The sequence below is a fragment of the Lepidochelys kempii genome, chromosome 1 (genome assembly GCF_965140285.1).
Source record: "Lepidochelys kempii isolate rLepKem1 chromosome 1, rLepKem1.hap1, whole genome shotgun sequence".
In the NCBI taxonomy this organism is placed as follows: domain Eukaryota; kingdom Metazoa; phylum Chordata; order Testudines; family Cheloniidae; genus Lepidochelys; species Lepidochelys kempii.
Window position 1 is genome coordinate 352,822,847 of NC_136380.1, and position 15,496 is coordinate 352,838,342.

General features: G+C 50.9%; 1 protein-coding gene across 9 annotated transcripts in view; it reads right to left on the reverse strand.

Annotated features, from left to right (window-relative positions):
- Positions 1-15,496, reverse strand: part of SHANK3 (SH3 and multiple ankyrin repeat domains 3) — a 769,810-nt gene that overhangs the window by 109,504 nt on the left and 644,810 nt on the right. For all 9 annotated transcript variants that reach the window (XR_013635242.1, XM_073329053.2, XM_073329054.2 and 6 more), the window contains one exon: positions 5,686-5,768. Coding sequence is in view for 8 of the 9 variants with exons in the window: in XM_073329053.2 (XP_073185154.1) it covers positions 5,686-5,768 (83 nt within the window). In the remaining variant the exon portion in view is untranslated. The remainder of the gene's footprint in view (positions 1-5,685; positions 5,769-15,496) is intronic.

Here is a 15,496-nt window from a genome sequence, read left to right on the forward strand (position 1 = left end):
AGGTCCTTTTCTGCAGAACTGCTGCCTAGCCATTCGGTCCCTAGTCTGTAGCTGTGCATTGGGTTCTTCCGTCCTAAGTGCAGGACCCTGCACTTATCCTTATTGAACCTCATCAGATTCCTTTTGGCCCAATCTTCCAATTGGTCTAGGTCCTTCTGTATCCTATCCCTCCCCTCCAGCGTATCTACCACTCCTCCCAGTTTAGTATCATCCGCAAATTTGCTGAGAGTGCAATCCACACCATCCTCCAGATCATTTATGAAGATATTGAATAAAACCGGCCCCAGGACCGACCCTTGGGGCACTCCACTTGATACCGGCTGCCAACTAGACATGGAGCCAGTGATCACTACCCGTTGAGCCCGACAATTTAGCCAGCTTTCTACCCACCTTATAGTGCATTCATCCAGCCCATACTTCCTTAACTTGCTGACAAGAATACTATGGGAGACCGTGTTTCATTGTGTTTCAGGTTCATTGGACAACAGGAACACAGTCCAAAACAGAGCTTGTGGGTACACCCAGGACCCCTCAGTCAAGTCCTTCTAGGGGAGCAGGGAGCTTAGATCCCAGCCCTGGGGTTTCCTGTGTTCCTCCACCGAGCCCCAAACTGAAACTAAACCCACCCAGCAGGCTCCCTCCTGCAGCCTCTGTTCACATTCCTGGGCAGAGGTGTTACCTCCTCCTCCCCCTCCTGGCTCAGGTGACAGGCTCTCAGGTCTCCCATCCCCAGGGCACATTCCCAGGTCAACACTCCCCCCTCCCTGCTGCGTCACATCGTCACATATGTATACACAACAAGAGGCCCCAGTGGGGCAGAAGAAAAAAAAATGAGGGAGGCCATGAATTTAAGTGAACAAATTCTGAGCTCACTGCACCTTCAGCCGTCATCTGGGGCCAGTTCCCCTTTTTTACCCTCGAGCTCTGCAGGAGAAGAGGAGGAAGGGGAGGTGAGTAGCTCTAATGAACTTTGCTCTGTAGCAGATTCCAAGTTTGTGCACTGGGACAAACTTACCTGACATGTGGAACTATGCAGACTCCACCTCAAAGAAGAAAAATTCCTCTACTGATCCCTGGGCAGAGTGGTTCTGTGGGAGAGGAGCAGCGTCTCTTGCCTTGGGCAAGGTCTACACTATGAGCTAGAGGTGAGATTCTTCTGCTCGCGTACACTCGTCAAGCCAGCGTGAGTATAAAGAGCAGTGTAGCTGCAGTGCCATGGCTTAGCCATCCCAAGTACAAACCTGCCAGAAGCTGCTGGGTATATACGTGGCATGGCTAAGCCACGCCTCTGCGGCTGTTACCCAAGCTACCATGGATACACTGCTATTTGTACTTGCACTAGCCTGCTGAGAGCTAGCGTCAACATGTGTACATGAGCAGGGGAATCACACCCCTCGCCACCACTCTAGACATCGCCCAAGAGACGTCTGGAATCCAGCTGTGCCTATCAGTCTCCTAGGGCAGGCACTTACAGTAGCACGCCCATCTCCTCAGGCATGAGGGGAGTTCTTGGCCTCAGCATAGAAGAGGTGGTGGTGTGGAGGAAGAGGTGGTGTGTCATTTTCACTTCTCCAATGTCCAGTCCCACCGTGAAGATCAGAGTGTAGCACCCCGCCACCAGGTGATGACTGACCCTAAAATGACCTAGGAGAGTCTAAAAGTTGCCATGGAAACTGTGAGATGGAAGCTGTGAGATCCAGAGCAAATGCATAGAAGAGTTTCAGTTGGTGAGAAGAATCAAACTCATTCAGAGCAATTTGTCTCAATTCCAAAAACAGACCAGATAAATCGCCAACAGAGAGAGGAATCTCAGGGACCAGGGCGCCTACCCTGTAACTAAGACAACTCCAGTGTTTATTTCATTCTAGGACTCATATACCAAGGGAGACCACATTGAAGGTGGGATGCCCGATACAGGTGAGGACAAAGTGTGCATGGTCAAACCATTCCGAACCAAGTCTACTACCCCTCTGGACAAAGGCTCAAAGACAAAACAGGGCCAGAAGCATGAACCAAAGAAGTTCAAGTAAGGTCAGGTGTCTCAGCCACCATTAAATTGAGGATGGTGATGGATTTACAACAACCAACTGTATGCTAATACCATGAGCTGCAGGTATGAGTCTTATTCCCATTGTCCCAGAATTATGATCATAATGAGACCAGGGGATTCCACCGGGACTATGGCTAATGACTGGATTTCTGAAGCTGCTATTTCCCAGTACTTTGAATATTTCTATATTGCTCGTGTGTCCACGCCCCACAATGGAAAGTGCTGCTTCAGCACTGTGGCTATGCCTCATGCAGCCCCCCAAAGAGTGTAACCACCAAACACGGGACATCAAGTATCAAACCTTAAGCCTCTTCCAAGCAAACGATGAAGATGACAAAAGACAGAGGTCAGTGGGTTAGGAACAGCGTAATGAAATAAGGTGTATCTATCACTGAAGTATCACCTCACAATCTGAAACAGATTTATCCTACAACACCCCTGTGAGGTTGGAAAGTTCGGTCATCTCATGGTACAGAGACTTGCCCACAGCCACACAGGAAGTCTGTAATGAGGGAGAGAACTAAATTATTTTGGGGAAGCTTGATGGCCTGTTATACGCAGGAGGTCAGACTAGATGATCACAATGGTCTCTTTGGGCCTTGGAATCTGTGAATTATGGGTTCAGAGTCCCAGACTAGCATCCTAACCACAGCACCATCCTTTCCCTCATGAGTTTACTTGACTCTGCAGTGGATACACCACATTAGATATACGTCTTCCATTTGTGCTTTGTTTACTTTTCAGTAATTAGTTTGGTGCAAGTGTGTGGTTCGACATCGGACATACAACACTGGGATCTGAAGGGAAGGATATTGTGTGGCCTGTAAGACCAAGGAGGTTGTTCCAGGCACAGAGGAGAGTAAGGGAAGGTGGAAGTGCTCATGGCAGATGGAGGGAACTGGAGTTGATAGAGTGCAGGTCCTGGGCCAGGAAGCAGCAAGTGATGAGAGAAGAGAGGCAGGCGGGGGCAGAGCTGGGTAGAGACCTGACAGCGAGGACAAGGAGTTTGAATCTGAGACTGGTAGAGCCAATGAAGGGACTCGAAAAAGGAAGGGGGCAGATGGCACGCTCAGAGAGGCAGGACAAGAAGAGGAGTTCAGCAACAGCATTTGGAAGAGAAATAGGAACAGGATCAGCCCAGGATCCCAGCTCCAACCAGACTTCGGACCAGCTGCCTCATAGGAAAGTACAAAAACCACGTAGGGAATAACCTGACGAGTGGGATTGCTTCTCCCCCAACCCAGTCAGCTAGTGGCTGCGACCTCCCTTCAAGCATGGGGGCTTACAGCCCGTCTGTTTTTTTTACTCCAATTCACATAGCTGGGGATGTTTTCACTATTCACCTAACTGCCAAGTACTCGTTTAGATGGCAAAGTCCCTGAGGCAGGGCCCACCTGTTTCTGTATGTCTGTCCAGCACCCGGCCCCAGGACGTGCCAAATCAATAATAAAGTTATGGCTGTTGTAGGGTGAGTGGACATCAGTGCCTGGTCTGTGCACTTGTCTGTGAGTGCCGTTACTCTGGGAGCAGGAAACACCCCATATACTTATTGTGATAACAGTGGGCACAGGAAGGGATGGGGGCTGGTTTATGTTTTCTTCAGTCACATAAACAGGTGGGAGGGGTGAGTGGGTTATCCAGAAAGATGGAGGCTGCAGCCCCGGCTGGGTGTCACCAGGGCATGGGCAAGGCTTCTGGAAGTGGGAACGGAGGATGGGTGGATTGGGGCACGCTACAGAGGAAGAAGCAGGGCTTGGCAGTAGCTTTAATCAGGGGAACGTAAAGGGGAGAGAGGGGTCAAGGATGACTCCCAGATTAACAGTTTGTGACCATGGGAGAGTGATGGGCTCCCAAGTGAGCCACACCCAACCCTCACTAATCAGAGATCTTCACCCCTACAAGGAAAGGAGTACTTGTGGCACCTTAGAGACTAACCCATTTATTTGAGCATAAGCTTTCGTGAGCTACAGCTCACTTGAGCTTTAGCTCACAAAAGCTTATGCTCAAATAAATGGGTTAGTCTCTAAGGTGCCACAAGTACTCCTTTTCTTTTTGCGAATACAGACTAACATGGCTGTTACTCTGAAACCCCTACAAGGCCTCAAAGCCACCTTCACCTCCATGACCCTCTGATATGCTTCCCCATGGCCTCTGACAGTAGTGTTGTGGCCCCCAGAGTCATACAGACTCTAAGCCATATTTATACCAAAAATCCCACAAAGACTCATTTGGCTGCAGAGCCCCACAGCCAAATGCCCATTGTCTAACCTGCCTGGAGTCTCTTCCGCCAGCTATCAGCAGACACAAGAAAATACAAAGCATACAAACTTGAGGTGAGGAAACTGAGAAAGCCTGAGAGAATAGGAGAAAAGCTGGTCGTTACGGGAGTAACCCCGCACCATGACAACCGAACCCGTGAGAAAGGGAGATGCCATGCTGAGGGCTGGCAAGTTTCATTACACAATTTGCAGACTAGCAGATATGAGTAGGACACACACACACAAACACACACACACACATACATGTACTGAAAGACACACCCACTTGCACACAAAACCCTTCTGTGATACATGCAGAAAAAGACAATCGGTGAATGCTAGGAGGAAATCACTTGTGGGGCTCAAACCCAAATCAAAAGGGCTCCACCCACAGCAAGGTCTCGAAAAGGAGCAGATCTTCTATTCAAAGCTGGCAGCCTCTCTCCAAGCCTTCCCTATAGGTACCATGTCTCCTGGGGAGCAGGAGGGGACACAGACAGACATCACTGTGGCTATGTTCTCCCATACTGATCTGATTACACTTCAGTGCTGGGTCTGCCCCAGTCTTCAACCTGAGATTTCTGGAAAAATGACCCTCTGTCCTAGGAATCCCCTGCCTTCCCCATGCTCCCAGCTCAGGGTTAACGCTGGTTAGTCAATGCCAATATATGAGCTCAATCACTCTCCGTCCCAGAGGGATTCTTTCTGGTAACAATTCCTGGTAATATGAGCCACAATAGCTACAATGGGAGCCAGATGCACTGGCAGCGTGAGCCGAGGAATTCCCCAAGACAGTGTGGGGAATGGAAATGTCCCCTTGATGCCAGCAGGGGAGACCCTGATCAGGCAGGGCTGACAGCACAGTCCCACAAGTGGCCGCCTCAGAACAGAGGCTCCACCACACGATTCTTCTTCCCAGCCTGCAGTTATGCCCCAGCACAGCCAGTGACTGTAGTAACTGGTCTCCAAATTCACAGTCAACGTGGGGGCCTGGGGCTGCACACGAGCCCTGCTCTGAGGGGCTCCCTGTCTGAATCACGCATGCACACTGTCCACATGCAATAGGCTGAAGGTGAAACTCCTCGGCATGCAGAGTTTTCTGCACAGCACAGAGTCTAGCAGAGACCTGCCAGTCAGGGTGCAACGGCTGCACATTTGCCATGAAATCCCAGGTGTGGACAATGTACATCAACAGAGTTAAACTCTAATGTGCCCGGACATGAGACAAGGGGAGGGAGAGTCCCCGGAGAGCCCTGCTGTATGGGGGCCCACGGGCTGGCAGTGTGTAACACCAGTGCAGCCAGCCAGAGCAGGGCCCTGTAGACACGGAGCTTCCCCTCCCAGCCCCAGCCCTGAGTGAAATAAACCAGCCCTTACCTTTGGCCCCTCGCAACACAAACCCGAATCCCTCATGCTCCCTCTTCTGCAGCACGGCCGTCTTCTCCTCGATGATGTAGTCACTGGGCAGGAAAGAGCACAAGAGAATGATGCTAGGGTTAGATTTCAGCACCATGCTGCCAGGCGCAGGTGGCCTCTCTGCCTTTCACACGGAGACCTCTTCGGAGCAACCATCGCTCTCAGCACGGAGCTGGGCACAGTCTCTCTCCCTCCCTCCCTTGCCCACTGTCAGAACAAAAAGGCGAACGCTCCTTTCCCTCCCTGTGTGGGTAGGGGTCAGCCCTGGCCGCCTGGCTCTCCCTTCTGCCCACGGATCCCCCTCTCAGTCACCTGCATGTGTATGCAGAGAGCTTACTGATCCCACACTGGGCTTCCCTTTACATGATGCCCTTAGCATGTCACTGAAGAGTGGGGTGCCTGAGCAGAGGAGTTGCAGGGGGAGGCAGCCAGCCAGCCAGCCATCTGGGAGGATTCTCTCTGAGACTTTCCTGCGGGCTCTTGGGAGGAAAAGAATCAGGAGCCTGTCAACAGGGAAGGTGGCTCTTGAGTAAGTTTCCTGGGAAAGGGAATGGCAGAGGTTATCTCCTCATCCTGACGCTCTGATCTTCTGTTAAAATCCCCCCACCCCGTTGCTAAGTAACGGGCTGTCATCGGGGGAAAAAAAGGGGGGGGGTGTTCATTTCATTGTCCTGTTCCAACAAAGCTGCTCTCTCTGTCCTCAATGGCAGCTGAATGAGAAGAATGAAAAAATATCCAGTGGTAAAGAGAGGGAATCAAATGCAAAGCTCTGAACCGACCCCAAGCCTTAGCGACCCTTTCAACAGAAAAATGTCTACACATTTTCAGAGAGCTGGGGCGGGGGGTGGGGGGGAAGGGGAAGGGGGGAGGGAAGAGACAGAGAAAGATTCTCTCAGTGAACGAGAGCTTAAACGCAGCTCTGTAAATCCCTCCCAGCAGAGCCGCATGTCTGACATCAGAGTGGAATTAATCAGAGATCTCAGTGCTTTTCAGCAGCACAGCGAAGGAGTTTTACTTGCCAAACCGGAAAGAGCAAGGCACAGCAAGAGGGCAGGGAATGTGCCAGTCCCAAATCCACAACTACATGCGTGTAGCTATTCAGGCTGATACACCCCGAGTGCAGCAACAGAGAAACAAAGAGCCAAAGCATCCAGGCACTGCCTGGAGAAGTAAACCCTCCAGGGACACCTCTGCATGGTTCCCGCGCACCGGTGGGAAAAGGAAGCACTACAGACAGACACCTGTGCAAGACAGACAGAGTGTGCACCACACACACACTGCAGTAGAAACTCCCTTCCTCAGCACACCCAGCTGCACGCACTGCATGCAGAGACCCACACCCATGAACACACACATACTACACACTAATCCACAGTGCTGGATCCGGCTGCTGCTGCCCTCCACTGCTTGGAATGAGTGTCACAGCTGATCAAGGATTTCTCACTTCCCCGATGGAGCGTGTGGAATTGCTCCCATATACCACCAGCATCACAGCAGTATCTGTATGCCAGACTCAGAGTAAGACGAGAGCTGTATTTCTGGATTGAAAAGGGGGTGGGTTCCAAGTGCTATACTTCAAGGTGCATGCAGTGGGCACTTAGCTGGTACCTTGGCATTAGCATCTGCCCAGCCACAAGCCATTGCAGACCAGTGTTTGAATTAGTAGGTGGCCCCTTATATTCTGCACTGAGTGTAGCCAAATCTGCCAGCAGCTTGGGTTTGCTCGTACACACCCCTTAATGGAGGAGTCACAGCTTTAGATTCCTGCTAGAACTGTCACATACTAATAAATACAATCGCTAAGAATAATACCCTGGCTCTTACATAGGTAAATACACAGAGATGCATAAACACCTCTGTTTCCCAAATCACAGGAGGGATAAGTACTGGGGGGGAAAAAGTGACATTGTGGGGAAGGAATCTGCTGTTTTCACTGCCATTTGTTTGGGAAAAGCTACAGAACCTACTTGAGTTACTCCAATATAGAGTTGATCAGACCTGATTACACAGTTACCTTCTGACTTACTACGTTCAGCTCATTGCCCTGGATCGCACAGTTTGGGCAATTTGGCTCCATCAGCATTTGGATACCATGATGCTGAGTAGAGCCCTGAGCAGACACAAAATTGTATCCGCATCTGATCCGCAATCTGGATAAATGGTCAGTGAGTATCTGCGGATTCGCAGGGCTCGAATACTAAGGATGATGTAAATACAGAGTGGGTCTGATTTACATCTCGTGGAACCTTTTGACTGTTCTGATGTGACACTTCACTCCTTTGGCTCTATCAACTTTGGATGCACCACTGAAGAGTTTATCGTCTACAAGGGCTGAACTATAAACACAAACTGTCAGCCAGGAGGAGGTGCCAGAACTTTGTTTTTAATCCATCTGTGAGTGTCCAGGATGTGGACAAACATATCCAAAATCTGAGAAGAAGTTTTCTACAGAGGAACTAGATCATATTCATTTCTCCTGGGAGACCCAGGAGCTCTTACAGTGTGCTGAGCACGGCCACCTTCGCGGGATGGAATGATGATGCAGCTACTACACAAGCCGTGGAAATGTCTTTACTGTCAGAAGGAACTATCAAAAATAAAAGGGCTTGACAAGTGGATTTTTCAAACCTCTCTGCTACCGGAGTCAGTGGAGCAGCTGTCTCTGCTCGCTGGGGAAACACTTGGGTTTCTGAAGCAGAAGTCCATACATTTGATTCCCATGCTGCCTGTATGTCAGTGGTTCTCAACTGTGGTCCACCACTTGTTCAGGGAAAGCCGCTGGTGGGCTGGGCCCATTTGTTTGCCTGCTGCGTTTGCAGGTTCAGCCGATCGCGTCTCCCACTGGCAGCGGTTCGCCGCTCCAGGCCGATGGGGGCTGCGGAAAGCGGCGCGAGCCGAAGGATGTGCTGGCCACCCTTCCCGCAGCCCCCATCAGCCTGGAGCGGCAAACCGCGGCAAATGGGAGCTGCCATCGGCCGAACCTGCTGACGTGGCAGGTAAACAAACTGGCCCGGCGCGCCAGGGGCTTTCCCTGAACGAGCAGTGGACCACAGCTGAGAACCACTGCTGTATGTAGATAGCTGGAGACGGCGGTATCTGTGTGTAGGTTTGTCGCCATGGATTGTACACACACAGACACTGTAAGTAATTTATGCCAGGAAAATGCATGCACTGCAGCTACGTAAGAGATACCGTGGTGTGTGGCATGTTATAAAGCTGTCTCAGCTCGTTTAGGACGGGTGCACTATTCATGAACAGCGAAGCCCTGAGTTAAGCGGGTCACCTCAAATTTGTGCCAGTAAGATTTGAATCCCACCTGACAGCCCAGGCATTCCGCATGATTTATTGGGAGGGGCAGCACCCCTACTTATTAGTCTGTGTGTTAGTGTAGCCCCAGGAGCCCCCACCAAGGATCTGCACTCCCAGGCAAGGTGTTGTACGAACAAAACCTGACTGCCACGCTGTCCCCTCCCAAGGAGTCTTCAACCGAAGACAAGAGACACCAGCTGGCCACGGACTGATGGAAGAGCATAAGGAAACGCCGCTGTCAGGTTTTTGCTGGGATCCTGGCAAAGGAGAGTAGTGAGGAGGCTTTGGAAGGTGCATGATGAGGCAGGTTTGCAGAAGTTTCTGGGGAGCACCCCCCAGGCACAAGGGGCAGCAGGGAGAAAACAGGCAGCAGATTTTACAGACGAACAATTTTTCAGGTTTTTTTATCCCTGCATTTGTAAGTTAAAGTGCCGAACTTATGAATCCAGTGGCGCAGGCCTCAGCGGGAGAGAACACGACGAATAACATTATGATTTAGAATCCAGTCGTGCCCAGACACGTGAGCACGGCACATACGCACAAGACACCAATGAGAGCCGCAGCGAATGGGGATGGGTGAATGAGGATCACAAACAAATCGATCTAGGGCACTGATTCCACCCCCATTCTTGTAGTGCCTGAGAACTCCCCACGCGTTAATGTATTTATCCTCACAACCATCTGTGAGGCAGGGCGGTGCTGTTATCCCTGGAGCAGAGAGCAGGTATGGGCTAGATTCACAAAGGGGTCTTAGAAGTTGCAATGCCTGACTGACTCTGCTGTGCTCCTCTGGCCAGTGGAATTCACAGCCCTGAGCTAGGCGCCGGGGCTCCCCACACATGGTATGGGGAGCGGTAGGTGCCTAAGAAAGAGTCTCAGAAGCCAGTAAGCTGAGCGGGAAGGCACCCAAGCCAGCCAGGAGTGAAATGCAGAAGAAAGGCATGGGGCTGAGAGCCCAGATCCACAAAGGTGCCAGAAGCTCCCAGGGATCTGGGCTGGCTGGAGGGAGGCACCGATCCCCACCCCGCTTCTCGAGTTAGGCACCTAGGCCAGGGCAGCCCTGTCACAGGCAAAATGAGAGAAACACCTGCCCCATTACAGTCCACAGTTCCGTGGTCGGGCTCTCCCTTGCGATGGGAAGACCTGTTTTCAAATCCCCGCTCTGGCTCATTTGGAGCAGAGACTTCAGCCCAGGTTTCCCCCATTTCTAAGCGAGTGCCTGAACCCCCAGGCTGGGGGGTATTGTGGGTGGGTCTGAGTTTCGCCTGTGGAAGCTGTTCCAGTGTGTAAATAATTAAATAGAGGGAGGATTTGAACACTGGTTTCCCACATCCCAGGTGAATGCCCTAATCACTGGGTTATTGTGTATTCGGGAGGACACACAGAGAGCCAGCCACCACTATTCCCAACCAGCTAGTCCCAGTAATCTCTGCGGTGGGTTACACCTGCACTAAGCACACCTACTGGATCAGTCCCCCCAGGCAATATGGTGGGGGGGGATGCCTGGCTTCAGTGTCATGCCAGGGCTTAGGTGTGAGTGCAGGTTCCCACCAGCTCATTAGCTGTGCCACGGCATCAAGACTTAGGTGGCTTTGCATGTCTACAAGTGGAAACGGAGGTGCCTCTGTGGATGTAGGCACCCCAGGGTGTCATGGAGTGTGGGGGAGTCTGGGGCCTGCACCCCTCTTCCTGGGATTCACTGTGACTCTCAGCCAGCCAGTAAACAGAAGGTTTATTGGGCAATAGGAACACAGTCTCAAACAAAGCTTGTGGGTACAATCAGGACCCCTCAGTCCAGTCCTTCTGGGGGAGCAGGGAGCTTAGACCCAGCCCTGGGGTTCCCTGCATTCCACCACCCAGCCCCAAACTGAAACGAAACCCCCCCAGCAGGCTCCTTCCTGCAGCTTCTGTCCATATTCCCGTGCAGAGGTGTTACCTCCCCCTCCTGACTCAGGTTACAGGCTCTCAGGTCTCCCAGTGAAACTCCCCTGCCACATTCCCAAGTCAACATTCCCCCCTCCTTGCTGCGTCACATCGTCACATCTCTCCCCCCTTCGAGACTGAACTGAGCGGGGTCACTGTGACCAGTGACCTGGGGAAGTTCGGGCCCCCTCTCCGGGACAGCGCATCCGCTATCAGGTTGGCACTTCCCTTCACGTGGACCACGTCCATGTCGTAATCCTGCAGGAGCAGGCTCCACCTCAGGAGCTTGGCGTTGCCTCCTTTCATCTGGTGCAGCCAGGTCAGGGGAGAGTGGTCGGTGCACACGGTGAAGTGTCACCTGCAGAGATATGGCTCTAGTTTCTTGAGGGCCCACACCATGGCCAGGCACTCCTTCTCGATGGCCGCGTAGTGTTGCTCCCGGGGTAGCAACTTCTTGCTCAGGTACACGATGGAGTGTCTCTCCCCCTTTTCATCCTCCTGCATTAACACCGCCCCCAGTCCTGTGTCTGAGGCATCGGTGAACACCATAAAGGGCTTGTCAAAGTCTGGGTTTGCCAGAACTGGGCCACTGACCAGAGCCTCCTTCAGCGCCTGGAAAGCCTCCTGGCATTGCTCGGTCCAGACCATCTTGTCTGGCTTCCCCTTCTTGCATAGCCCAGCGATGGGGGCGGCTATGGCGCTAAAGACAGGTTTCAGAGTAACAGCCGTGTTAGTCTGTATTCGCAAAAAGAAAAGGAGGACTTGTGGCACCTTAGAGACTAACCAATTTATTAGAGCATAAGCTTTCGTGAGCTACAGCTCACTTCATCAGATGCATCTGATGAAGTGAGCTGTAGCTCACGAAAGCTTATGCTCTAATAAATTGGTTAGTCTCTAAGGTGCCACAAGTACTCCTTTTCTTATGGCGCTAAAGTGGGGCACAAATCTTCGGTAGTATCCTGCCAACCCAATAAAGGCTTGGACCTGCTTTTTGGTGTGAGGAACGGGCCAGTTTCTGATCACCTCCACCTTAGCTGGTTCCGGCTTTAGGCGGCCGCTCCCCACCCGATGGCCCAGGTAAGATACTTCCGCCATCCCCACCTTGCACTTCTCCGCTTTTACAGTCAGCCCAGCCCCTTGGAGTCGGTCCAGCACTTGTCTAACCTGGGACACGTGGTCCTCCCAGGTCTGGCTAAAGACACAGATGTCATCAATATATGCCATGGCAAAACTCTCCATCCCCCTCAGGAGCTGGTCCACTAGGCGCTGGAAGGTGGCCGGCACTCCCTTGAGGCCAAAAGGCAGGGTCAGGAACTCATAGAGCCCCAGCGGGGTGATAAAGGCCAATTTCTGCTGGGCATCTGCATCCAGCGGCACTTGCCAGTAGCCCTTTGTAAGGTCCATGGTGGTAAGGTATCGAGCTCCTCCCAATTTGCCTAGGAGCTCAACAGGTCTGGGCATGGGGTAGGCATCAGATGCAGTGATGGCATTGAGCTTCCGATAGGCCACACAGAACTGGATCGACCCGTCCTTTTTGGGGACCAGCACCACCGGGGAGGCCCAAGGGCTGGCCGACGGCTGGATAACCCCCAAAGCCAGCATGTCCCGGACCTCTCTTTCCAGGTCCTGAGCAGTTTTCCCTGTGACTTGGAACGGGGAGCATCTTATCGGCGGGTGTGACCCTGTCTGCACCCGGTGGACAGTCAGATTAGTGAGTCCAGGCTGGCTGGAAATCAGCTGTCGGTACGGATGCAGCACCCGCCTAACCTCAGCTTGCTAGGCAGGGGTTAGCTGATCCGAGAGGGGAATTGTTTCCAGGGGGGAACCAGCTCTGGTACCAGGGAATAGATCTACTAAAGGGTCATCTCCCTGCTCCTCCCAATGTCCACACACGGCCAACACCACATTTCCCCTGGCATAATATGGCTTCATCATATTCACATGGTACACCCAGCGGTGGTGTGCCCGGTTAGACAGCTCCACCACATAGTTTACCTCGTTTAGCTGCTTGATGACCTTGAAAGGGCCCTCCCAGGCGGCCTGTAGTTTGTTCTTTCTCACGGGGATGAGAACCATCACCTGATCCCCGGTGGCGTAGGCACGGGCCCGCGCCGTGCGGTCATACCAGACCTTCTGCTTCCTCTGGGCTCTGGCCAGATTCTCCCTGGCCAGGCCCATGAGTTCAGCCAGTCTCTCTCGGAAGATCAGGACATACTCCACCACTGACTCTCCATCAGGAGTGGCCTTCCCCTCCCACTCGTCTCTCATCAGGTCCAGGGGGCCCCTCACCCTCCTTCCATATAACAGTTCGAAAGGCGAAAATCCGGTAGACTCCTGGGGCACCTCCCTGTACGCGAACAGCAGCTAAGGTAAGTACTTGTCCCAATCATGCGGGTGCTGGTTCATAAATTAACAAACCCTGTACTTTGCACATGAAAGTGAGTAGAATCCCTCTAGTCCAGCAGACCCATTGCAGCAACATCAGATGTCATTTGTACAGGAAAGCAGTTCTGTGTAGGAGGCTATTCTTCACAGTAGTTTTAACAGGGATTGGACAGACAGGTTAATAAGAGGTTCTTAGCTATTTTCTGAAGAAATCAATACTCTTCTAGTGAGCATGCCCAATGGGGTAGGGATCTGGACGTGTGTTTGCTGTTGCTCTTGAAGTTAATCACAAGGCTGCGTTGGTTCAGTGGAAGAACTGTAGTTTGTTGGCTTTCAGAACTGCATTTCTGGCTGAGCCCTGATGTGAATGCCATCCCAAATCAGAGCCATTTGTTCACAAAGGTTCTGCAGGACCATTGGCATAAAATATCTTGGCAGGGATTTGCTGAGGTGTTTAAAAAATAAATGGAAGGCCCTTGTAACAGAAGCATCTTGTAAAACACAGGGCATGCTGTGTCACAGCCTCGCCGGAAAGCAAACCTACATCTCCTTCACATAGGTTAAGGCAACTAACTGCTCTGAGATGGTGGTACTGTGAGGGTTGCTCTATGGCTCCAGAGATATTTTGTATCTTTGTTCAGTGTTTTGAGTCCCGTTATTTCTCTGAAGGTCTGATTCCATCGTTAGAGAGATAGAGTACAGCCCAAGAAACACTTGGGTACGGAAATATGCTCAATGACTTTTACAATATCTCCATGGCAAGGAAGGTGCCTGCCCACAAAAAAATACCGCCAGGTCAGGTATAGATCCATTGCTAGATGCAGATGGCAAAACTGTAAATAGTGATACAGAAAAGACAGAAATGTTCAAGAGATATTTCTGTTCTGTGCTTGGAACAAAGCCGGAGGATGTGTCCATCCCATATGATGTTACGGATGGAATAAAAAGCTTACCATCTGCAACAACGGAGGACGTGAGGCAGCATCGGCTGAAACTGAACATTTCCAAACCAATGGGCGTGGACAACATCACCCCGAGGTAAAGGCACTAACTGCGGCACTCTCAGAATCCCTAATGCCAATTCTTAACAAATCCTGGAAAACGGGGGGAATTCCACCGATCTGGAGGTCAGCCAGCATAATTCCAATACTGTAAAAAGGTAAAAGGGAAACCATAGGGAACTACAGATCAGTTAGCCTGACATCCATCCTGGGTAAAATAGTGGAGAAGTTAATTCAGGACTCCATCAACAGAGAACGGGAGGCTAGAAATGTATAATTACTGCCAGTCAGCATAGTTTCATGGACGCGAGGTCTTGTCAAACAAACCTGTTGTCTCTTTTTGACAGGATTACAGTTCTGGTTGATAAAGGTCACTGTGTTGATACAATAAGCTTGGATTTCTCCAAGGCATTTGACTTATTACCACATGAGATTTTGATTAAAAAACTTGCATTATGTGGCACTAACAAGGTGCATATTAGATGGCTTAAAAACGGTCTCACTGAGAGATCTCAAAACGGAAGGATGGGCTCCACCTAAACCAAATGGAACCAAATTGCAAGCACTTAAACTTAAAAAGGTCGTAGAGCAGTTTTCAAACTAAGGGCTGGGGAAAAGTCGACAGGTGTGGAGGAGCATGTGGTTCGGACAGAGACATCCCTTAGGGGAGGATCTATTAATGGAGATTCTCTATGTCCTAGTAAGGAGGAGAAGATGGAAGATGATAAAATACGGGTAGGGGCTGATGAGAAACAGTCAAATGAAAAAGAGTCCCATTCAATTACATCATGTAATGGCAGACAGCTGAAAAGTGACAAGTTTTTAAAGTGCTTATATACCAATGCTAGAAGTCTAAATAATAAGATGGGTGAATGTGAATGCCTCGTATTAAATGAGAATATTGATATAATAGGCATCACAAAAACTTGGTGGAATGAGATTAACCAATGGGACACGGTAATACCAAGGTACTAAATATATCGGAAGGATAGAACAGGTTGTGCTGGTGGGGGAGTGGCACTATATGTGAAAGAAAGCGTAGAATCAAATGAAGTAAAATCTTAAATGAACCAAACTGTACCATAAAATCTCTATGGATAGTAATTCCATGCTCGAATAATAAGAATATAGCAGTAGAGATAAATTACCAACCA